Raw genomic sequence first — 23,939 nt, 5'->3', positions numbered from 1 at the left:
CACCTTTGCCAGCCACAGGGACATGCCAAGCCCTGCTGCACCCCTGCCCGTCCAGCCTCAGCCCCCCTTGCTCACCTTGAGGGTCAGGTGGCTGAAGGGTGCAGACCTCTTTCTGGCTCTGGGTAGGGACAGTGGTATAGGGGTGACCAAAGGTGTCCCTAAGCCTTGGGCCCTCTGTCCCCAGCCCTTCCTCCCTCTCAGTCCCTCTTCCTTTCCCATGCCCCTCTTCCAAGTCTGTTTCTTCTTGCTCTCCTCCCTTTTCCTGGGTCCCCTCCTTGTGGGCGTGTGTGCCAGGGACAGAGCCCGGGGCCCTTTACCGTGAGCCACATCCCAGCCCTTTTATTTTACATTTTCAGATAGCATCTTGCTAAGTTGCTGAGGCTGGCCTCAAAACTTGCGATCCTCCTGCCTCAGCCTCCTGAGTAGCTGGGATGCAGGCGTGCCCCACCACATGTGGCCTAGTCCCCCCTTCTTTCCCTCTCTGTGTCTTGCTTTCTCTCATCCTCTCCCTTCATCCTGGGCCCTCTGGCGTGCCAGTCCCTTCTTCGTCCCTGCCCTCCCTTCTCTCTCACCTCTTGCCCTGGCCCTGCCCCAAGTCCTGCCTATAGCCCCCATCCCAGGGTTGAGTGCAGGGGAGAAGCTGTCCCGGGAACAGGTGGCTCCCCACCAGGGCGCCCGCCCTTGGGTGCAGACAGCGGGGCCCTGGCCTCAGCCCCTTAGGGTTTCCTAGGCTGGGTCTGCAGCCGGGGGCCTGTGGGGGTCCTGTGTATTTCCTGGTCCCAGCCTGGTGGCCCCCTGTAGATCTTCTGGTCCCAGCCTGGCGGCCCCCTGTGAATCTCCTGGTCCCAGCCTGGTGGCCCCCTGCTGACCCTCCTGCTCTCTCCCTGACAGGTGAGGCCCTGGGCAGGGCCAGTGTGGTGCCCTTGCCCTACGAGAGGCTGCTCAGGGAGCCCGGGCTGCTGGCCGTGCAGGGCCTGCCTGAGGGCCTGGCCTTCCGGAGGCCGGCAGAGTACGACCCCGAGGCCCTGATGGCCATCCTGGAGCACAGCCACCGCATCCGCTTCAAGCTCAAGAGGTGAGCAGGGCACAGCCTGGGCGCAGACCTGAGGCCACTGACCGCCAGGGGCGGGGCTGGAGAGGCCCAGGACCCGGTTGTGAAAGCCCCCTGAGCTGAGGCTGAAGGCCAGGCTCAGAGCAGGACCACAGCCAGGGCCTGGGCCGGGGGGAGACTTCCCAGGGGACTTGTGTTGCAGTGACAGGAGAAGGGCTGCTCCGGTGGTGTCCCGGCGTCAGGGACAGAGTGCGTAGCAGTGGAGGTGGGGCCTCATATGCGAGGATGGGCTGGGGTCAGAGTTGGTCATTAGGACCTCCTGGGAGACGGGGTGGCTCAGGCTGGGAGGCAGGTGGGGCTTCACCTTGTACCCGAGAGCCGTCACCCGCATCGTTCCCAAGCAGAGGAAGGAAGCAGCCAGCTGCCGCCGTGACCAGGAGCCTGGAGCCCAGAGGCCTGGAGCCGGCCACAGGCTCCTGGGGCCCAGTGGTGTGGCTCTGGGCGCCCCCCAGCCCTGGCCTGCAGCCCTACCCACAGAACAGGGGCTGCTCCTAGCTGCCCAGGGTCCAGGGTGCAGGGGGCTGTCGAGGGACAGAACAGGACAAGGACAGTGTATGAATGCCCTGCATCCTCTGCCTCACCCAGGCCCCTCGAGGATGGCGGGCGGGACTCGAAGGCCCTGGTGGAGCTGAACGGCATCTCCCTGCTGCCCAGGGGGTCTCGGGACTGCAGCCTGCACGGCCAGGTCCCCAAGGCCGCCCCCCAGGACATGCCCCCCACGGCCACCTCCTCCTCCGTGGCCAGCTTCCTGTACACCACGGCGCTCCCAGTGCACACCCTCCGCGAGCTCAAGCAGGAACCGCCCTCCTGCCCGCTGGCCCCCGGCGACCTGGGCCTGGGCCGGCCCGGGCCTGAGCCCAAGGCCCCCGGAGCCCAGGACTTCTCCGACTGCTGTGGTAACACTGCTGCTGGGACCTGAAGGTCGGGGTGGGACACGGGTCGCACACATGGGTCACACAGTGGGTCATTGTCTCAGGCGGCCAGCTCAGGCCCCGCCCACGGCTGGTAGGAGGTGTGTCTGGGCTGAGAGCCAGCGGGACCTGGGCCTCTGCTCAACCCCCTGACACCAGGTGATGACTGAGGGGACTCCTCGAGGAGTCTGAACATTTAATGAGCACCTAGTGCATACCTAGCCTGGTCAGGGCCCTGGGGAGAACAGGAGGAAGACTTGGGTTCCTACCCAGGCTCTTCTGCCCAGTGGCTGTGTAGGTCTGAGCCTCAGTTTCCTCACCTATAAAATGGGGTGCTTGTACATATTGTAGCCCTTCTCCAGAATTCTTAGGGCCAGAACAAAGCAGAAGTTTCAGATTTTCCCCCTGGTTTTGGAACATTTGCATATGCATAATGAGGTATTTTGGGGTTATCTAAACATGAAATTCTTTTCTCTTCCATCCATACCTTATGCATAGTCCAAGTGTCATCTTGTACTTTGTTTTTTGGTACCAGGGGTCGAACCCATGGGTGCTCTTCCTCTGAGCCACATCCCCAGCCCTTTTTATTTTGAGATAGGACCTCACTAAGTTGTAGGGCCTTTCTAAGTTGCTGAGGCTGGCCTCTAACTTGCAATCCTCCTGCCTCCGCCTCCAAATTGCTGGGATCCCAGATGTGCCCGGCTTTAAACAACACTCTCCGCTCACCTGCTCTGTGAGCTGGACCTGTGCCATGAGGCTAGGTGTGGAATTTTCCACTTGTAACTTAGTGTCAGCGCTGGGCAGGGAGGTTGCCATGGTTGAGTGACAGGGCTGCGGCTCCAGCAGCTCTACATAGACCTGGTTGGAAGTGCGGCTTCCTGAGCTGGGGTGCCGCCTTCCTGAGCTGGGGTGCTGCTGGGTCGCGAGCCCCCTGCCATGGCAAGGCCCTGGGCTCCATCCTTAGCACTGCAAAAAGAAAAAGGCAGGTCTCAGGATGGTCCTCAGGGCCGAATTGCCGCTCTGGGAGGGGCTGGCCGACTGAGTCTGCGAGGGGTGCCAGTGCTCAAGTGTGAAGCACATAGTAGGAGCTTTTAGTGATATTACTATTAAGGGAAGGAGAGCAAAAGACAGAGCCCGCCCCAGGCGTGTGGGCTGAACAGAGGGTGGCTCACACCTGACCGTCCCCGCCTGGACAAGGTGACCTTCCACATTTGCTCTTGTGGCATTTGGATAGTACATTCTGGTACAGGATGATGTGGGACCCCTGGTCCTGGATTGGCCTTGGTTTGCGGTCACAGACCACTGTTCTGGGGTCTCCCAGTCAGGCAAGGCTGTTACCCCAGGCCCGAGGCCACAGCCGGAGCTGGGTATGACCCCCTTGAACCTGTACCTTCTCTCCCTTGTCCAGGACAGAAGCCCCCGGGGCCTGGAGGGCCTCTCATCCAGAACGTCCACGCCTCCAAGCGCATTCTCTTCTCCATCGTCCATGACAAGTCAGGTAGGGCAGTGCCCGTGGTGGCACCGGGGCAGAGCGGGCGTTCGGTGGACGGTATGGCCGAAATAGAAACATGCCCACTAGGTCTCTGTGGGAGAAGGAGGAACAGCTCTGCCCTAGAGGCCGAGTTGGCATCAGGTGTAACAGTAACCTGTGCTGCATAACAAAGTGCCCCAAGATGTAGCTCAAGGAGCACGGGTTGCTCACAGTCTCTGTGGGTCAGGAGTTCAGGAGCAGCGGGTTTGACAGGTGGTTCTGGCTCAGGGTCTTCAATGCTGCATTTACAATGTCAGCCGGGGCTGCCGTCTCATCCGAAGCCTTGACTGGGGTTGGAGGCTCCCTGCCCAGGCTGCTCCCATGGCTGTGGACAGCAGGCCTCGGCTCCTCCCCATGTGGGCTGGTCTCCAGGACTGCTTGAGCTTCCTTCCCACATGGCAGCCGGTTCCCCAAGTCAGTGACCCGAGAGAGTGGGGAAGGCATGTCCTTGATGGCCTTGCCTCAGAAATTGCTGTCACTTTCCCCACATCCTATCATGAGAACCTGAAATTTGGTCCAGCCAACACTCAGAGAAGGGTCACACTCCACCTCTTGCAAGGAGTATTTAGAAAGAAAAATAAAATAGAAATGCAGGGCCAGGGTGTGTGGCTCAGAGGGAGAGCTCTCGCCGCGCACGCTCCAAGCCTGGGTTACATTCTGTAAGATAAATAAACAAAAGCAGAAAATCTCTAGGTGACCTTCCACATTTGCTCTTGTGGCATTTGGATAGTAGATTCTGGTACAGGATGACGTGGGACCCCTGGTCCTGGACTGGCCTTGGTTCGTGGTCACAGACCACTGTTCTGAGGTCTCCTAGTCAGGCGAGGCTGTTACCCCAGGCCCGAGGCCACAGCTGGAGCTGGGTATGACCCCCTTGAACCTGTACCCTTGTCTTCCTTTGTAAGAACCACACAGAGGGACCGAGAGCAGGAGAGCTGTGGTTACACCAACCTCAGCAGGTTTGCTCAGAGGGTCTTCAGCTCTGCTGAGAGGCTCTTTAAGAAAACCCAGTCCCCTGGGACCACCCTACCCCCAAACAAGGTTCAGGCCCGGAAGAGCAGGAGGTTGGCTGTCCAGGTGGAGGAGCGTGGTGGGAGGCAAGTCAGGGGCACACAGGGGACCTCACAAGGGTCTCTCACAGGGTTCTCAGCTCCAGTCTTCCCGTGTACAACATGGGAGTGATGTCAGTGTCTGAAAGTTCGCCAGGAGCCAGACACGGTAGTGCACACCTGTAATTCTAGCAACTTGGGAGGCTAAGGCAGGAGAATCGCAAGTTTGAGGCCAGCCTCAGCAACTTAGCGAGACCCTAGTCTCAGAATGAAAAACAAGAGGCTGGGGAGTAGCTCAGTGGTCAAGTGCCCCGGGTTCAACCCAAGCACTTGGGGGAGACAAGTTTCCTCAGGGAGACCCCCCCAACCACCCGCATGCCCAGGGCAGGAAAGGCCAGGCTGGCCAGGCCTGAGCTGCACAGCACGCAGGGCATATGGGGACAGGAGGGAGCCCGTGGGGAGCCCGTGTGCTGTGGGAGGCCCTCTGAGCACCTGGATGGGTGTCGCGGGATGGTGTGGGAAGGTGGCTCTGGAGGAGGAAGCCCGCCTGGGCCATGGACAGGTCACCGCTGTTGGGTGCAGGCCCAGCCGGGAGGCCCGGGCAGCAGGGAGTCGGGGCTCCTGGGGGCCGCTCCCTGACGGTGCCCCCTGGGTTCTGATAGAGAAGTGGGACGCCTTCATCAGGGAGACGGAGGACATCAACACGCTGCGGGAGTGCGTGCAGATCCTGTTCAACAGCAGATACGGTGAGTGGGCGGCGGCCGTCACTCTGTTCCCCAACACGGTGGCGGGAGCCATATGCCAGCACCCGCCACCGGCCGCGCTGCGCCAGCCGGCTGGGTGGGGGCGGCTGTGTCAATATTTCCCTTGCAGACTCCTGGGGGCGGAGCGGATGGCAGCCCTGGACCGGGTCTCCTGGGGAGAGGCAGGCAGTGCCAGTCTGGGGGACACTGGGGCCGGGATACTTGTGGCCTCCTACTGGCAGGTCCCAGGCGCCTGGCCCTGCCCTATCCTGCCCACAGCCTGGCCTGCCCTGTCCTGCCCGTGGCCTGCACGTTTGGGGCATAAACACCTAAATCCTTTTCACGATTCAGCGTGGGGGACCCCCTCCAGGTCCCTGGGTGCCCAGCCCTGAGGGTCCCCGTCCTGCGTGAGCTGTGCAGGGGACGTGCCTTGCCTGTCACCTGCCCTGCCGGTCCCCAACACCAGGACAGGCCCAAGGCAGATGCCAGACCTCCAAATCTAAGCTGAGACACTCCCGCAGCAGGTCCTGGGGACCCCCATCCTCCTCGGGTCCTCAGGTCCCCACCACCGCACCCACTTGTTCACTCAGCCTTTCTTGAGTCCCATCCGTAAGCCACATGCTGTGTGTCCCCTGCCTGAGCCAGTGGCTTTCAGGCACTAGGAGGTGACACAGGCCCAGGGATCACTCCGTGACCAGGTAGGGTGTCACGATCACCTGCCTCACGCTGACCTGCACTGTAGGCTTGTCCCTCGTGTGACAGTGCCAAGAGAGCAGAGGGAGAGGACCCCCAGGAGGAGGCCACAGGCCGGGGATTCCGCAGGCGCTGGCGGGGGCCTCCAGCCAGGCCCTTTGCCCCCAGCCTGCGCGGCCTCCGCCCTCTTCCTTGAGAGTCTTTGATCTACCTGTTCCCTGTCCTCTCCTGCCTGTCCCCTCCCTCCAGTCCTCCCACACGGTCGCTGGCCTGCTCGCTGGCCAGTCCTGCACAGAGCCCCCACCCTGAGCCAGGGACCATGACGGGGTGATGTGGCTGACTGTGGTCTCAGGGGCTTCAGCAAGTGGCTGGAGGTGCTACAGTAGTATACAGTGGTGCTCAGTGTATGCAGTGGTGCTCGGTAGTGCACAATGACTGGGGTTGGTAGGGAAGAAAAGCTGGAGGAAGCTGAGGTGGGACAGGCCACAGGCGCAGAGTGGACTCGATGCCCTTTGATCTGGGCTGCGCCAGGCAGGCTGGGCCTGGGCCGGGAGGCTGGCAGAGCCGAGCGTGGGCGTGGGTGGCCTGGTGCCTTTGATGTGGGTACCCTGGCCCACCGGCTCCTCCTGGGCCCTCAGGCTCCTGCCGTGGAGGGCGCGTCTGCCCAGTCTGCACCTGAGTCAGCCGCACCCAGGCAGGTGTGAGCCCGACTGTGGGCGGGGACGGGGTCGGCTCTGTCTGCCCGGACAGGCTCTGCCCCGCCAGGCTGGCCCTGGAGGCTGCGGTCAGGCCCAGGCGCCACCAGGCCTGCCGCGGTCTGGACTCTAGGACGTGGAGCCTTCCCAGGCGGGGCACTGGGGCCGGATCCCAGGGGGTGTGGAGCCTGGCTCTGGCCCAGGGCCCCCTGGGGAGGAGGCAGCGCCCACCATGCTGGGCCCGTGGAGGGGGTGCTGTCTGGCAGCCGAGGTGTGTGTCCCCCAGACCCGAGGAGGACGGGGGTCCCCAGGACCTGCAGCGGTAGCGTCTCAGCTTAGATTTGGAGGGCTGGCATCTGCCTTGGGCTGTCCTGGTGTTGGCAAATCTGGGCAGAGTGGGCCCGAGATTGGGGTGTGGGGCAAAAGAATGAGGTACGCCCCAACCTTCAGGGCCTCTCAAGGACAAGAGGGACATTGTCACCTGGAAGATGCTGAGACCAGAGGGTGCTTAGGGCCGTGCATAGGGCCCTGCACACAGACTCTTCCCAGGGGCAGGATGAGGGCTGGTGGGGTTGCTCCTTTGTCTACCGAATCCCCTCATCCCGAGGAGTCCACGCACCAGGCAGAGGAGCCCAGCTGGAAACGGGGGGGGGGGGGGGGGGGGCGGGGAAGACACATGACAGCTGTTGAGATTTCAAGGGTTTAATTTGACAACGAGCTAAGTGTGACTTCACAGCGGGAACTGGCTGCCGAAGCCACCCCCGCGGACCTGGGCCACATCAACAGAGAAACAGCGTCAACAGGGAGGGAGGGGGATGGGCGCAGAGCTGGGGACAACTCTGGGAAGCAGACAGCACTGTGAGGACACGGCCCCGGGGACAGTGAGAGCTCAGTGTGACTGGGCCCGTCCCAAGGCACATGCCCCAGCCAGCTCGTCCCCGGAGGCCTCCGCAGCCCGGGGAACCCGGGTCCTGGCACGTGTGGGTGCTGGAGGTGTTTGGGTGAATGAGTGAGGACGGCAGGTAGGAGTGGCCCTGGGCACCGGGCAGGAGTGGCCCTGGGCACCGGCCAGGCCCAGCTGTGAGAGACAGGGCAGGGGAGCCGCGCCAGGCCCAGACCCTGAGCACCTGCTGTGGCTGAGCACCAGCCTCTAGAAAGATGAGTGAAAGGAGAAGAGGACACACCTGTGCACACCAGCACACACCTGCACACACCTGCGTGCATTCCTCCCGCAGGGCCGACCTGGAGCCCATGCTTTCTTCAGGCCTTCATTCAGCTGTGGTGCAGGAGGCACACTCCGTGCCCAGCCCTGGCTGGATCCCAGGCTGAGAGGAGGGAGGGAGGCCAGGGCGGATGGAAGACCCCATGCAAAGGTCCTGAGGTGGCTGGAGGCTGGGAGGCACGAGGCTCCAGAGATACCAGGCTGAGGAAGCCCAGGGCTAGAAAGTGGCAGGCGAGCTCAGGGGTGACAGCGGCTCATGGGTTCATGGCAGGACTTCGCGTGTCACTGGGATGGGAGCCCCTGGACATCTCTTAAAGAGCAAGGGGCGTGATTTGACGTCCTGCCGCCGCACCGACCTGGAGGGTGCTGGATGCTGGGGGACCATGAGCTTGGCCCTGCCCCGTGCATCCCGCGGCCTTGCTTGCGCTCAGCCTTGCCATTGCCCTTGCAGCGGAAGCCCTGGGCCTGGACCACATGGTCCCCGTCCCCTACAGGAAGATCGCCTGCGACCCCGAGGCTGTGGAAATCGTGGGCATCCCCGACAAGATCCCCTTCAAGCGCCCCTGCACGTACGGGGTCCCCAAGCTGAAGCGGATCCTGGAGGAGAGACACAGCATCCACTTCATCATCAAGAGGTATGGGCTGGCCTGGGGTGGGCCTCTGCTGAGCAGGGATCGGGCAAGTCTGGAAAGCAGCGTTGCTGGGTAGCCTCCCTTTCTGGGCCTCTTGGAGGATCAGGTAGAGGCACAGTGCCCAACCTGAGCAGCTGTGCTCTTCCCCCTAAAGGAGACCAGAGGCCTTGCCCTCACTGGCCGGCCTGCGCTCCACCTGGCTGGGCCAGCCGCCCCTTCACACCCTCCCATTGGGCTGCCCCGCCTGCCGTCCTGGCTTGCCTATGTCCCCGGGCCCAGGTGGGTGGGAGGACTCAGCTGCAGCCCCTGGGAGCCCCCAGCTGCCCCTCCCAGAGCTGCCGCCTGCCCAGGGAGAGCCAGTCCTCCTGCGACCTCTCTTATGTGGGTAAGGATGGAAGGGCGGCCTTGGACACAGCGTCCAGCCCCCTGCCCCTGGCCACTTCCCGGCGTCTGTCTTGGAGGTCCTGTGGCCCCGGGGTCTGTTCCACGTGCACCTCCACGTGGCCCGGTCACGCCACGGAGCTGGGCCGGGCCGTGGTGCTCCTTGCTGATCCCCAGTGCCCAGCGTGGCCCCTGGCATCGCAGTGCCCAGTGGGCGCTGGGGGAGTGAGTGAGTGCTGGCTTCCCACAGTCTGGTCTCAGGGCTTCAGAAGTGAGCCAGGCCGGCTGGGTGCGGTCAGCGCAGGCACTTCCCTGCCCAGCGTGGGCGAGGCGGGTTCCATCCGAGCAGGGGAGAAAGAGCAGAAATCAACAGGGTAGTAATGCGCGAAGGACGGGCACCGGGGCACTGCACAGGGTGGCCGGGCACCTGTGAGAAGGTCCCTGTGTCGGCCGGAGCTGAGTGGGGGAGGGGCTGCCCCCCAGAGCTGGGCAGGGTCCAGGCCGAGGGGTGGTGTGCGGGCCACAGGGAGCAGGGAGAGCACCGCTGGGGTCAGCTCTGACGCCCCCACCCGCGGGAAGGGCCATGGCGGGGGCTGGGGTCTGACCCGCCCTCTGGCTGCTGGGCAAAGGCAGGTCCTGGGCTGCAGGGGCCCGGGGTCCCCAGGGGGCCATGGCCAGCGATGGGGGGGCTGCCCGGGCCCATGAGGGTGAGCCAGAGGTGGCCGGTTTGCCATGCGGCCTGCCCAGCATCCTGCTCCCCACTTCTGTGTGTCCGGCCTCCGACTCGGGAGGAGCTGGTGTGAACAGGCCCGTGTCAGCGGCTTTGCTCAGCTGTGGGGACAAGGACGACGGGCGTTCAGGGCAGGGGGAGCCGGGTGCCGTGTGTGTGTGTGTGTGTGTGTGTGTGTGTGTGTGTGTGTGTGCGCGTGTGCGCGCGCGCCATCCTTCCCGTACCTTCCTCTCTCCTGTCCTGGGGCACCGGGTCGGCCCCGCCCCACATAGTGGACGAGCGCCCACCCGCAGCCCCAGCTCTCACAAGCACTGACCCGGGTCCTGGACCTGGGCTGCTGCTCAGGGCGCTGGCCATGATCGGAGCGAGCAGGGCCGTCCCCGCAGTGCCTGCGGCCAGCTGCTCAGGGGCCGGGGCTCCCAAGTCAAGGTCACTTGTCAGGGACTCGGGGCAGAAGCCCAGCTTAGTGAGGAAACCCGTCCCTCAGCGAGGCCTAGGAGAGACCCAGGGGAGCAGCGGTCAGAGGGACAGCCCCTGGGGTCCTGTGAGGCTGGGGGACAAGGCAGCCACCAGGAGGCCAGCTCTGTCCAGGCTGCTTCAGTACAGCCCTGCCCCAGCCCCGGGTGCAGCCTGGCAGTGGGTCTGCAGTCCCCTGCCCGCGCCTCCTTCCCAGTCCTGGATGCAGCATGGCACAAGCTGGTCACCCGGGTCTTCAGGCCTTCGGGCCTTCCCTCTCTGTCCCTGCCGGAGTCCCACCGGTCTGTCTTCAAGGCTCACTCTCCTCTGCCTCTAAAAGCCCCCGCTGGCCTCATTCAGAAAGAAGCTGACCTCTGTCGGCAGGTGGCCCCCACCACCACCTTAGCAGACTCCTCTCGGGGCTGGGGCGCGTCTGGGCCATCTCTTGGGCCCTCTCAGCGGGACCTTGGGTCCCCATTGCAGATTGATTCTGGAGGTGAATTGCATTCTGTAGACTTTCTGTCAGGCAGTGCTTCCTTAGGGCTAGCTTCAGTTTCTCTTGCTGCCATCAAGTCCTTTTCCCTCAGTTGACTCCTGCTGGGAGGTTCAGGGAGGAGAAGGCAGCAAGGGGAGTCCTGTGTTCCCTGATGTACCTCTCCATGGGCTTAGGCCCCGGCTGTGACTGGACTCGAGTGCCCTATTCTTTGATCCAAACTGTAGCCCACTCAGTCCTTCACCGATATGTGCCCCCACTGAAGCCACGGGCCTTCCCTGGGCAGTGCCGGCGACATCACAGGGCAGCAGACTCAGTCCCCTCCTGCCCACAGCGGCCCTCGGGGGCCGACACCCAGGGATTGAGTCAAGGATGCATCAGCCCCACAGGCCCTGGGTGGCACCTGCCCAGGAAGCCCGTGAGGCCTCCCCAGGAGGAGACCAGGGCCCCTGGGGCAAAGCAGGGCCTGTCTAGAGCTAGGGGCGGGGGCCAGGCCGCAGGCCGGCACCTGTGGTCCCAGCGACTCGGGAGGCTGAGGCAGGAAGAGCCCGAGCTCGAGGCCACCCTGGGCAGCTCAGGGAGACCTGGGAGTGCCGCTCAGTGGTAGAGCCCCCAGGTTCAACCCCCAAAGTGGCAGAAAAACCACCTGGTGACTGTCTGTGCCTTGGGGTGGTGCCTGGGACGCTGTACAGGAGGGTACAGGGTACAGGAGGTGCTGCTGCGTCCTGGGCCCCGCCCACTGTCCTCTTACCCCCACCCGTCGTGCCAGTGAACAGTCGATGGTCCTGGCAGAGGTGAGTGGGCAGTGGGCGGCGCAGGACGCAGCGGGCAGGAGTCCCGACCCGGCCCAGGCCTGTTTTGGGCATGTGAGGTCCGGACGCTCTTGAGGGGACCCCTGAACTTGGCCTGGTTACGAGTCTCACCCTGGACCCCAGCTCGGGCCGGGACCCCAGCCCGATGCCCAGGACCGTGTTTCTGACCCAGAGCGAGCACCCAGATCGGGCCGGACGTGCTCCCCGAGGCAGACGTGGGAGAAGATTCCAGAACTCAGGGCTGCAGCACCCCTCAGCCCATGTCCTCTGAGCGGGCCTGGCCGTCCAGCCGCCCAGGAGGGCTCTGACCAGGGAGCTGCGGGCCCTGCTCTGCCGTCCCCGCCCCACTGCCCCCGCCCTGCGCTCCCTGATTAATAAATAACCCCTCAGATGACGAAGCCCCTGGGCCTGCTGGTGGGTGCTGTGGCCGCTCCCCCTAGGTGGGGCTGAGGCGGCCTCAGGAAGGGGGCCCTGAGTGACTGCCATGGGGCCTGTGGGTGCAGACGGGTGTGTCCCAGGAGCCCCAGGGAGCCAGCCTGGCCTCCACCTCTCAGGAAAGCAGGAGGCCGCACCTGGACTCCACATGGCCTCCCTGGCTGGGCCTCCAGGGCTGACTTATTTTCACCTCTGTTAATATCCTGCTGGGCCCTCCTGGGGACACAGACCAGTGCTGAGCTTGGACATCCTTCACTTGTTGCGTGTCACCTGGAGCCTGAGTGACCAAGGGAGGCTCTGCTGCAGGCCTCCCTCCCGCCAGCCCCACCACCCCAGTGAGGGCCCAGGATAGGACAGTGGGAGCACAGGTGTGCGCAGGTGACGAGCCCCACCCCTGCCGGCCTTTACTCCACTTGGCTGAGCTTCGGGCGTCTTATCTGCTGACCGAGCCGCCCCTGGCTGGTCCTCTGCAACCCGTCCACTTGTGTCTGACCCTGTGGGGCCCTGGGGTCCGGTGTCCCCAAGGGGGAGGCCTAGCCTGGGTCCTACCCTGCGTCCTGCCCTGCCCTCCGGCCTCACCCTCTCACCCAAGCTCAGGCCCTTCCTCGGGTACCGGTCAGCCGCCCCCTGCTTGGGTCCCCTTGGCTTCTGAGACACAGCTGAGGCCCTGCAGGTCACTCCACGTTACCACGGTCCCTCCCCAGGCCTGGTGGGGTCCCTGAGAGGCAGGTGGTGTCAGAAGCTCGTAGGATAAGCGAACAAAGGGTTTGTAATGGAGGGTCCCTGGGAAAGGGACTTTGGAGCCAGGCACAGTGGCACATCCCAGTGGCTCAGGAGGCTGAGGCAGGAGGATCACGAGTTCAAAGCCAGCCTCAGCAACAGTGAGGCCCCAAGCAGCTCAGTGAGACCCTGTCTCTAATAAAATACAAAACAGGGCTGGGGTGTGGCTCATGGTTGAGTGCCCCTGAGTTCAATCCCTGCTACCAAAAAAAGAAAGAAAGAAAGGGACTTTGGAATCATTCACTGTGGCCAAGGAGAGCTGGGGGCTGGCGGAGGCCCTGGCACCCATGAGCCCTCCAGGGGCACCAGGGGCTGGCCCAGGTGTCCCTGGCCGTGCAGAAACAGTGGAAGGTGTTTGAGGTCTGGGGAGGTGCAGGTGGGACCCAGTGGCCATCCCCTGGCACCCTCTGAGCCCCGGAGAGCCCTCGACGATCCCCCTCACCCATCTCTCCTCTCTCCCCAGGATGTTTGATGAACGAATCTTCACAGGTAAGGGACACTCTCTGGACCCTTCTAGAGCCCCTGAGTTGACCCGAGCTGAGCTTATTCTGCATCCCGTTCTCTTGGGCTGTGGCTTCTGCGTCCTGGGACCACCGTGGGCCCCGGGCTCTCAGGTGCCAACCGTCTGGAACCCCTGTGGTGGGGCCCGGTGGAGCCAGGTGGTGCTTGCTGGGCACTAATAGCTGCCAGCCGTCCCGGGAGGTGGCCTCGCTGTTGTCCCACGAATGGAGGAAGGGACTGAGCCCAGCCAGGTAGAGGGGCCTGGCTCTCATGCGGCTCAGCGGCTCAGAGCCCAGACGCCTCTTGGGAAGAGGGACAGCCTCTGCCCAGCCACACAGGTGTCGGGATGCAGCCCCCCAACCAGCTTGTGACCTCCGTTTTACCCGGAGGGATGATGAGAGAACCCCCTCCCTCCTTCCCGGCATAGCTGAAGGGACGGCGTGGTCCTGGGCGCAGCCTGGGGAGCCCCCCCTTCTCCAGGGCTCCCGATGAACAAGTTCTCTGGGTCATAGAGCCTCCAGAAAGGGACGGGCACCTGAGCTGGACCTCTGTCTCCTCTGCCCTCTGACCTGTCCTGGCACTGGGCCACTGTTCCTGCTCCCAGGGGAGATTCCTCTCCCTAGGACCCCTTGTAGGCTGTTGACTGGACACAAAGACCACGAGGAGGGACAGAGGCCAGACCCCCCCCACATCAGGGGTTCCCTCAGGACCTTCGAACAGAGGCTGCCAGGTGACCCCAGCCTTTCCCTCCAGGGAACAAGTTTACCAAAGACCCCACGAAGCTGGAGCCTGCCAGCCCACCAGAGGACACCTCGGCAGAGGTCCCCAGGGCCACCATGCTCGACCTGGCTGCGACTGCTCGGTGAGGCCCCCCCCCTAGCTCTGGGCTGGGCCCGGGGAGGCTCCACCAGCCGACGTCCCCCAGCAGGCCTGCAGGTCACCTCAGGCCACAGACCCCGCACACACCCTCCGCAGGCCAGGGAGGGTCCATGGGGGGCCGAGGAGATGGACCCCCTGCTCCCCACTGGAGACTGCACATCCCTGAGGACGAGCCGGGTGTCACCGTCTCAGCCACCTCCCCTGAATACCCACCCTGGGGCGGCCACCTGTCCTGAATGCCAAGGCCAGTCTGCACTCTGCACGGCCTGGTCCTCACCCCCAGGCCCCGGCCCTGAGCTCCAGCCCGGGTCACCGCCGGCCTTCCAGCCCTGTACAGCTGGGCCTGAGGCCTCCAGCCTGGTCGGTCCTGGTCCCTGGACCTGGAGCTTCCTCTGGTGGGAGGGGAGCAGAGCTCAGCAGGACTGTGGCCGGAGCACGATGCGGGGAGCCTGGCTGTCATGGGGTGGGGAGCGCCACGGTGACGCGGCTGGGGCTGCTTTGAAGCGGTGTCCACTGTGGGCTCCTGACAGGCAGGAGGGTCCTGTCCAAGGCCAACACCTGGTCATTTCCTGGCTTTATCCCCAGGTCAGACAAAGGCAGCGTCTCAGAAGACTGTGGGCCAGGTGAGAAGGGCAGGGCCCCGGGTGGGTCCTGGGCCTGCGGGCATGGGGGGTGGCACAGCCCCAGCGGGCAGCCCTGGGGAGAGCAGTCCAGATGAGCCCAGGCAGCTGGGATGCGCTTTGCCCACCCTGAGGGAGAGGGCATGCTGGGAAGTCCAGGGAGGGCTGGAGACCGGGGTCCTGCCCCCTGTGTCCATGGACAGGCAGCTCCGTCTCCGGACCTCATTGCCAGGTCTGAGACCTGGGGACGCCAGTCAGGCCTGAGGCCTGCCCGCCCTCCATTCCTGGTCTTGGGCAGGAGCCAGGGCACGGGCAGAACATTCCTCAGGGCTTACTAGCAAGTCAGATGTAAGAAGGTTCTGGAACTACCCTCCCTGCCTGCCGGGCTCATACCCAGACCTGACCGGTCCCCCATTTTCTCCTTTCAGGAACCTCCGGGGAGCTAGGCATCCTGAGGCCCATCAAGATTGAGCCCGAGGATCTGGACATCATTCAGGTCACTGTCCCAGGTGAGGCCCTGAGGTCAGTGCTGTGCCTGCTGGACCTGCCAAGCCAAGCTGCTGGCGTCACAGTCCCCAGGCCACTCTCCCGCGTCCATCCTGATGGCCGTCAGGGTGTCAGGGAAGCTTGGCCAGCCCCCGGCCATGGAGGGAGCTATTGCTCCCTCCTTGGACTCTCCTGAAAGTCACCCTGACCTTCGCCAGGCTGGCCTGGCTCCTGGCACTTGGGAGGCTGGACAAGGAGGAAGAAGGTGGGGGCAGTCTGAGCCTCACCCCCTTTCTGTGAGGCAGGGTGTGCGTGGCCTCCAGGGGTGGCATGGGGCCAGCCACTGGACCTGCCCAGCCCGGCACCGCTGGTCCTTGCACTCTAGGGCACGGCTTCCTCCACGTGTCCTGGTCTGTGGGCCTGCTGGGCCCACGGGGACCCTGAGGAACCCTGACAGGCAGAGCAGGCGGAAAGCGCCCTTGTTGTTTGGGATTCTCTCTGCAGACCCTTCACCCACCTCTGAAGAAATGACGGACTCCATGCCCGGGCACCTGCCCTCGGAGGACTCTGGTTATGGGATGGAGATGCTGATCGGTAAGTGGACGGTGGCCAGTGGGCGCACCCGAGGGAGGCGCTCCCGGTGCCGGGCGCCTTTAGAGGCCACCCAGTCAGGCTGAGACGCTCAGACCAGGCGTGACAGATGTATACGTTCAATTTTGAAATATTTGACATAATGGTGAGACCTTGAACCTGAGCCTGAGGACAGAGCTGACCTTACACAAAGCCAGAGGCGGTTTTGACGGTTTTTGTCTTTATTTGTTTGTTTTCTGTGGTTCTGGGAACGGGACCCGGGGCTGCTCTCTGAACTACACCCTGAGCACTTTTTTTTTTTTTTTTGTAGTTGTAGATGGACAGCATATCTTTATATATATATTTTAGCCACCCAAAACTGTTTTATTTATTTTTTTATTGATTTTTTTAAAAAATAAATGACAGCAGAATGCATTACAATTCTTACTACATGTATGCAGCACAATTTTCCATTATCTCTGGTTGTATATAAAGTATGTTAACACTGTGTTTATATTTTAAATAATTCTGTGGATGAAGCAGTTTCATAGTGTGGAGTCTCCCCCGTGGCATCCTGCGGGGTGCAAGGTTTGGGGATTTGGAGCTTTTGGATTAGGAGTCAAGTGGTGTCACCAGGGGAGTTAGTGGACTCCAGCACAGCTAGGGAAGCCAGCGGCTGGTGGACCACAGCTCCCCGGAGAGGCTCCCACAGCCTCCCAGAGGCCGGGACCTGGCCTTCCCTGGAGAGGGTGCTGAGGCCCACAGTGCGGGTTCCTCCAGGGCCTGGTTGTGCACCAGGGTCTTGTTCCAGAACACGCAACAAGCTGTCTGGGCGTGTCCTGGGATAGCCGCTCTACCGTGGGTACACATTAGGGGCTGCCCTTGACCTTGACCCCTGTGGCCACAGAGGCCCGGGAGAAGCCAAGCCAGGAAGCAGCCCCAGCGGCCGTCCCCTTCAGGAGCTCTGGGTCCCTGGAGTCATGCTGAGGAGGACTGAGGGGTCCTGGCCGTTCTGTCCCACCTCAGTCCACAGGGAAGGGCTGCTCTGGGAGGGCGTGACCTCTGCAGAGGTCCCTCCCTGTGGCTGGGGACGAGCGCTTCCTTGCTCAGGGATCTGGACGGTGGTTCTGAAGTTCCACCATGGCCAGAGTAAGATGCCACAGCAAAGGAGAGACGCCACAAACGGGCACCCGAGAGGAGGCACCGCAGGGGGATGGGCGCTCGTGGGGACACTGGCATCCGAGCACCTGGGGACGGGAGGAGGCGAATTCCGCAAGATGGTTTTGGAGGAAACTCATCACCTTGAAGAGCCATAAAAATGAGCACCCTCTAGTGGCTCCAGGAATCCAGTCCAGGAAGTGACATCTGCAGCCATGGGTAGTGTTTTCACACAAAGGTGACAGTGGCAGTGTTGATGGTGACAGTGACGTATGAGGAAAAGCCTGTCCAGCTGTCAGAGGACCATTAACAATCCCCCTGGTGGACACTGACATGGCCACTATGAGCAGCCCCGGGAGCCCACTCAGTGCCCGTGGAGGGAGAGGAAGGGCCGCGGTGGGTTTTCCTCGTGGGTCGCTCAGGCATCCCCACCCAGGAAGGAACAAGAGGTACTGGAACCAGACCACCCCGAGTCCAGGGCTCCCCTGCACCTCTCCTGACCGCTGGGACATTTGAGTACCTTGGGAATGGAGGCAACAGGACTTGTCCAGGTGCAGGTTGGGCATGACCAGACTTGACAGCTGCCCGAGGTGGAGCCATGTGGGGACATCAGTGGACCCTGAGACAGAGCAAGCTGCCAGGGTGGCCTCGCCGCTGAGGGGTCACAGGACACCTGGCTGAGACCACAGAAGCCCATGGGAGCTCCGTCGGGCACAGCCCGATGCCTGCGGCCCCCATAAAAACACTCAGTGCCTTTCCCAAGGCAAAACCCCCCTTCAGCTTGGCAGGGCAGACACGGCGTCAGCGAGGCTGATCAGCTCCCCCACCACATCCCCGAGCCTTAGCCCTGGACTGGAACCCAGGTTTGCAGCCCCTCCATTTCCAGAGCTCATTCCAAGGTGCCCCTTCAAAACTGACCGTGACGGTCTACTTTCCATCACCATTAACAAGTATGTGATATTGCCAGGGTGGTTGTGCACGCCCAGGCTCCCGGCTACTCGTGAGGATCGTGAGTTCACGGCCAGCCTGGGCAACTTATAGAGACCCTGTCTTAAAATAAAAATCATGAAGGAGCTGAGGATTTAGCTTAGTCGCCAAGACCCTGGGTCACTTGTGTGTCCTGGGGGCCCCAGGGCCACAGCCGAGCTTGGGTAGACTTGGGACTGTGGGTGTCATGGGCCTCAGGGTGAGAGCAGCTGAGCAGGTGGGAGCCAGGACACTGTCCCTGAGAGCACTTCCCAGGGTGTCGTCTCCTGCAGCCAGAGTCGGCTCAGCCCCCTTGGTCAGTGGGGAGCAGGTCTTGACCTGCCAGCTCTCCCGGGATCCTCCTCCTCCTTCCCAAGGGGCATCCTCCCGGCCAGGAGTCCTGAGGCTGCGCATCCCCGAGTTCCCCGGCCTGGCCCAGCCTGGCCCACCCCCCAGCTCAGGTGCAGTGGTGGCTGCCACGGGCCCCTGAGGGTGGGAGCAGCTTGTGCACCACCGGCCACGCCATCCCCCACATGATGACAGCCCCTCTGGCCCCCAGATCAGCCCTGGAGAGGAGGCCAGGAGCCCAGTCTCCCAGCTTGTCCTCTGGGCTGCTCCCCCTCTGCACACTGGTCCACCCAGGTCCCCTCCCTCAGGAAACCTCCCTTCCCAGCCCCCCAGGGCCAGCAGGGGACCCTCACCCATGCCAACATGGCGCTCACCTCCGGCCCTCACTGATGATGGGCAGCGTCTGGGGACGAGGTGGGTCCCTTGCTGCATAGGGGTAAAGGGGACTTTCCTTCTGCCCTGAGGGTGCGGCGATGGCAGGTCCTAAAGCAAAATGACAGACGGGGAACAGGAGAAAGCCGCCCTCTTCAGAGGGACCGGGAGATGGGCTGTGCGTCTGGAGAAGAAGGGAGTGGGCCAAGGCACAAGGGACAGCCTGCGGCCCTCCCGCTCCCTGTGCCATCCTCTCCTGCGGGCTGACCCGTCCTGTTGGGTGAGATGGGGAGAGGCCCCAGAGGGTCCTCTGAGGAGTCAGCAGGGATGTTCCGAGGAAGCCCTGCCCCGCACTGCAGGAGAGAGGAACTGGAGGGACAGGGACAGAGACCTTGGGTCCAGGGTGCCCAGCGGGACAGGCACTGGCTTCCTGGGTCAGTTCCTGAGCCCCAGCAGCTGCAGGGCCGCCTTGTCAGGCCCCTGGGCCCCACCTGCCCCTCATTGTCCTGTCTCATGCTGTCTCTGGCACACCAGGAGGATGGGACGTTTTTTCCTGTATATGCTCGCCCCTGGGACACAGTGGCTCAGGGGTGGCCCCTGGGGACGCACGTCCAGCAGTCCCCGACTCCCTTCTAAGGCTCCCTGAGTGGAGCGGGGCACTGGTCCCCTCTGGGGGTATCGTGACCTGCCTTTGGCCGTGCAGGGACCAGGAGGTGACAGGCACGGCTCCCCATGTCCTCTCTGATATTTTTTTCTCTTTTGTCTGATTTTTTAGTATTATTATTTTATTTGTCTCTCTGTTCTCTTCTAGAGAAAGGCCCCAGCGAGGACCCACGGCCAGAAGAGAGGCCCGTGGAGGGTGAGGCCCTGTTCACCTCCCACGGTACCCGTCCCCACGCGACCCCTCCCCTTCCCTTGTCCCTGGCTCTGCTCTGCACCCCGTCTCTCAGACATCCCCCTTTGGGGGTGCTGGTGGGCTGAGCTCTTAGACCTGCTCAGAGCCCACCGCTCCTCCCTATAAGGGCAGTCAGGGTCATGATCATGGTGTTCTTTCCTGAGTTGCTCCACACACTGCCCTGAGGCTGGGCAGAGGGAGTGGGATTCAGGCCTGAAATCACCGGCTTAGCTCTGAGGCCTGTAGGCATTGAGGGAAGGCATCTGAGAAGGGGGCAGGACAGGAGGGAGGCCGCAGGGAGAGGGATCTGTTTTATCTCTGGGGTGCCTGCCCCTGGAGTGGGTGAGTGACAGAAGCCTCAGTCCGCAAACCCAGCCTGGCCGGGGAGCCCTGAAGTAGCCACAGAGGCCCACTGCCACCTGGTGGCGGTGGGCTCAAATTGCAGGCTTACTCCATACAGTGCCCAGCTGGTCACTTACTCCACACAGCGCTGCCTCCCTAGAGAGGCCCAGTGCTGTTCCTAGTCCACTCGGGCTGATTTCGCCATCAGGTGGGCAAGCTCAGGAGTGGACCCGCCTGCCCAGGAGCAACCACTTCTGAGCACATAGATTGCCCGCCCCACCCCCACTTCCCCGCTCCGGGGTCCCCGCAGGGTGGCGCCTGGTGACTGCAGAGCTGGGGCAGAGGCAGTGAGGCTCACAAAGCTCCTCTCCCCCCTGCAGACAGCCCCGGGGACGTCATCCGGCCGCTGCGGAAGCAGGTGGAGCTGCTCTTCAACTCTCGATATGGTGAGCAAGGGTGGCCAGGCTGGGACCTGCCACCGAGAGGGGCCACCCGCCATGTCCCCATCTCCAGGTATCCCACCCTCTGCCATGCTGCCCATTGGCCTGGTGGCTGGCCCCTGCTCCTTCCCTGGGCAGGTCCACAGGGTCACTGAGCGCTGGACTAAAGGGCTCTGGCCGCTGGCGCCCCGCACAGGCATGGGGGATGGGCTGAGGCTCGTGACCCTGCAGCCCTGGGTGCCCCTACAGCAGCCGTGTCTCTGCAGCCAAAGCCATTGGCATCTCGGAGCCCGTCAAGGTGCCCTACTCCAAGTTCCTGATGCACCCCGAGGAGCTGTTTGTGGTGGGGCTGCCTGAAGGCATCTCCCTCCGCAGGCCCAACTGCTTCGGGATCGCCAAGCTCCGCAAGATTCTGGAGGCCAGCAACAGCATCCAGTTCGTCATCAAGAGGTAAGGCCACCTGTGCCCAGGGACACCACCCGGCACCCAGCACCCAGCAGCAGTACCAAGCACCTCCCTCTACAGATTGGCAAAGACCCCCCTTCGTTTTCAAACAAGTGGTCATTAAAAGTGTTAAAGGGGTCCAGCCATCGTTGGGCAGGCACCAGGTCCCCCCGCCCATCCTGTTGCTGCGGCCAGACCGACCCCTGTCCCAGCCTCAGGCAGGCAGTCCCAGGTGGCCCAGCTGGGGACGGGAATGTGCCTGCTGGCTTACCCGCCCTCTGGGACAAGGGGGCATTGCTGTGTGTCAGGGTTGGAGAGTCTGGCGGTGTCTTCTGGGTCCTGTGCCTTGGGCACTCCATTTTTGTCTGCAAAGATCCCTGCAGCACCCACCAATTCGTCCTGTGTCCCTGCAGGGGTCAGTGTCCCTCTGGAAGGGGCAGTGGCTGCTACAGAGTGAGTGGTGGGGGGGGGGGCAGGGTCTCCTGTTTTGTCCCTGTCCCTCCTGGGTTTTGTTCAGGCTGGTTTGGCAGAGTGGTAAGGGGAGGCCGAGTTTGCGGGCAGCAGGGCCCTGGCCGGGAGCCTCGGCCTCATTCACGCCAAGTGGCAGGCTGGGGGCCCTGGGCAGGGTCCTGCGGGACCTGGGGTCCACCCAGCGGGGCGCTTCAGAAGATGCAAACAGTAGACACGGGGTCCTGACCTTCAGCCAAAGTCCTGAGCACCCACAGGTGCTGGCCACAACCCAGCAGGGACAGCCACCAACTCCTGCCAGCCAGTGGACTATCCACTGCCAAACCACGGCCTAAGCCTGGCGCAGTAGCACACGCCTATAATCCCAGCAGCTCGGGAGGCTGAGGCCTAAGCAAAACCTCAGCAAAAGGAGGCCCTAAGCAACTCAGTGAGGCCCTGTCTCTGCATAAAATATAATATATAATATATGTTTCTCAGTGGCTGAGTGACCCTGGGTTCAATCCCCAGTACCCCAAAAAACCCCTAGCATAGTGCCAGGCAGAGCTGAATGCTGGGAAGGGTGTGTGGCTCAGGGTGGGAGGCAGAGGGACCTGGGAACCGTCCAGGGAGGCACCCTGGGGCAGAGACCTGACTTGTTGCTGGAGGGGTGGGGGCCTTCGGGGAGGGAAGGCAGCTAGGGAACGGACTCGCAGGCCAGAGGCAGGCAGAAGAGGTTGTGGGTGCCACTCGGTGGTGCAGCGCCCTGGCTTCAGTCCCCAGTGCTACACAGAATAAAAATAAACAGGAAAAAATTAAGAAGAAAAATCCTGACTGGGGAGGTGGCGCAAGCCTGGATTCCAGTGGCTCAGGAGGCTGAGGCGGGAGGATAACAGCTTAGCAGCCTCTCTCAGAATACAAGGGCTGGGATGGAGCTCAGCGGTGGAGCTTGAGTAACCTGCCTGAGGCCTTAGGGGTCCCCCTCGCTGCAAAAACTAGAAAACAAAGATCCCCGTGGCCTCCCCGCCCTCTGTTTGGAAAGGGAGGCCGCTTAGCTGGTGGCTGTGCAGGCTGGAGAGGTAGCCTTCTGGGGTTAAGGCCGCCCTCAGTCCTTGGGGCCTCTGGCAGGTTGCTCAGCTGCTCAATGGGGACCCAAGTGGCCCTGGCCTGGGAGCCCTGGCCAGCTACCAGCTCCCTGAGGCCCCCGGAGCCATCAGTCTCCCCCTGAAGAGCAGAGGCCCAAGTGTAGGGCCCTCTCCAGCTCCCGAGGCTGCAGTCCTCATTCCTACCAGCCCTGGCCCCGAGAGCCCAGGTGTGCACTGGACACTGGCTGGTGCCCAGGAGGTGCCCACGGCCAGAGGGTGCCAAATCCTCACTCCTGGGCACCCCTGTGGCAGAGAGCAGGCAGGTCCTATCCTGATACATCCCTGCACAACCAGGCCCCGTCCCCAGCCCTGCCCGCAACTCCTCAGTGCCCGAAGCCCACCCTCCATGCAGGCCAGCCAGGCTGGACCCAGGCTGTGCTGGACTCCCGCATTGGGCATCAGAACCCCCCGCCCCAGCTGCTTGCTCCAGCCCTTGGCTGTGGCAATTAAGTGACGTCCTGGATCCCCCAGGTGAGGGTGTCACCCACCAGGGCAGGACCCTAGAGGGTCTTGTCCCCCACTGGCTCCTCAGTGCCTGGCGTGGCCCCCAGATTACCCGTAGGTCAGCAGGACCCAGTGCTGATGTGGAGACCGAGGCCCAGGGAGGGTGGGCTGCCCTGAGTGCGAGGAGGGCCTGGGTGCGAGGGGCCCAGGTGACAGCTGTGCTTGTGTCTTCCAGGCCTGAGCTGCTCACGGAGGGTGTCAAGGAGCCCGTGGTGGACAGCCAAGGTACCCGTCCTGGGCGAGGCGCGGGCAGTGTGGGCGGGCGCCAGGCCTCTGCCAGGCCACCTCCTGCTTCCTCTGTCCCATCCTCCTTCCCGGGACCCCCCATGGGGCTTGCCCTGCTGGCAGTGCCACCTCAGGTCCCAGAGCCTTCTCACCCTGGCTTCTCTCCCCCGCCCCCAGAGAGGGACCCCGGGGACCCCCTTGTGGACGAGAGCCTGAAGAGACAGGGCTTTCAAGGTAAGGTTGAGGTCAGCTGGCCAGGCACCGTGACCTTGACCAGGTCGGGGGCTAGGCTGGGGGACCAAGCCAGCCGGGCTGGCCTCTGGGCCAGACTGTCACCTGCCAGCTCCAGCTAGATTCCGCAGGCAGGTCTGGGGAAGGCCAGGCACAGGGTGCGTGGTGTCCACCCCTGGCTGGGCCCGAGCCACTGCCCTGTCCCCAGCAGTCACCATGTCCTCCAGGCTTTGAAGTAGGCAAAGGTTCCAAGGCAGGGAGGCCCCCCTGGAGGAGGAGGGCTGGGCCTCGGCATGAGGAAGGAGGGCCAGGGTGGCCGGGGCACTGGCACAAAGGCTCGGGTAGGGCCATGGGAGCCGGAAGGGGCCAGGGTCCTGGGGAGATAGGCCGTGACCCAGGGAGGCCCAGCCTGAGGGGGGCCCATCCGTGCCATGGTGGCAATGACTGGAAATCACTGTCCACATCCCTGTGTCCAGGCAACTCCAAGGAACTAGCAGTGTGGCTGTGAGTCCCCAGGGGTGGGTGTCCCCAGATGACTTTGTGTGGTCTCCATGCCTCTGAGCAGCGAGTGGTCAGCGGGTTCAGTCCTGGGAGTGGGGGAGCCAGGGAGGCCCAGATCACAGGGATGCTGCTTATTGCCCTGGTCACTGTCCTACCAGGGCATCTGGGACATTCTGTGACGAGGGGATCTCGTG

At 63.1% G+C, this 23,939-nt stretch overlaps 1 protein-coding gene across 8 annotated transcripts in view; it reads left to right on the top strand.

Moving 5' to 3' along the window:
* Positions 1-23,939, top strand: part of Gtf2ird1 (GTF2I repeat domain containing 1) — an 81,314-nt gene that overhangs the window by 36,583 nt on the left and 20,792 nt on the right. For 5 of the 8 annotated variants that reach the window (XM_046422805.2, XM_046422804.2, XM_058572218.1 and 2 more), the window contains exons 5-19: positions 892-1,075; positions 1,697-2,007; positions 3,431-3,520; positions 5,265-5,348; positions 8,407-8,590; positions 13,138-13,163; positions 13,929-14,037; positions 14,640-14,677; positions 15,103-15,183; positions 15,665-15,754; positions 19,386-19,457; positions 20,192-20,257; positions 20,518-20,701; positions 22,964-23,013; positions 23,191-23,247. In XM_046422805.2, coding sequence (XP_046278761.1) covers positions 892-1,075; positions 1,697-2,007; positions 3,431-3,520; positions 5,265-5,348; positions 8,407-8,590; positions 13,138-13,163; positions 13,929-14,037; positions 14,640-14,677; positions 15,103-15,183; positions 15,665-15,754; positions 19,386-19,457; positions 20,192-20,257; positions 20,518-20,701; positions 22,964-23,013; positions 23,191-23,247 — 1,626 coding nt within the window. The remainder of the gene's footprint in view (positions 1-891; positions 1,076-1,696; positions 2,008-3,430; positions 3,521-5,264; positions 5,349-8,406; positions 8,591-13,137; positions 13,164-13,928; positions 14,038-14,639; positions 14,678-15,102; positions 15,184-15,664; positions 15,755-19,385; positions 19,458-20,191; positions 20,258-20,517; positions 20,702-22,963; positions 23,014-23,190; positions 23,248-23,939) is intronic. The other 3 variants (XM_046422803.2, XM_046422806.2, XM_046422808.2) reach the window with 3 other exon arrangements.

This window comes from Marmota monax, unplaced genomic scaffold, assembly GCF_021218885.2.
Source record: "Marmota monax isolate L192 unplaced genomic scaffold, Marmota_monax_Labrador192_F-V1.1 WCK01_AAM20220418_F8-fsc00237, whole genome shotgun sequence".
Taxonomy (NCBI): Eukaryota; Metazoa; Chordata; class Mammalia; order Rodentia; family Sciuridae; genus Marmota; species Marmota monax.
Note: the sequence above shows the minus strand (reverse complement) of the source record. Positions and strands in the feature narration are given on the sequence as shown.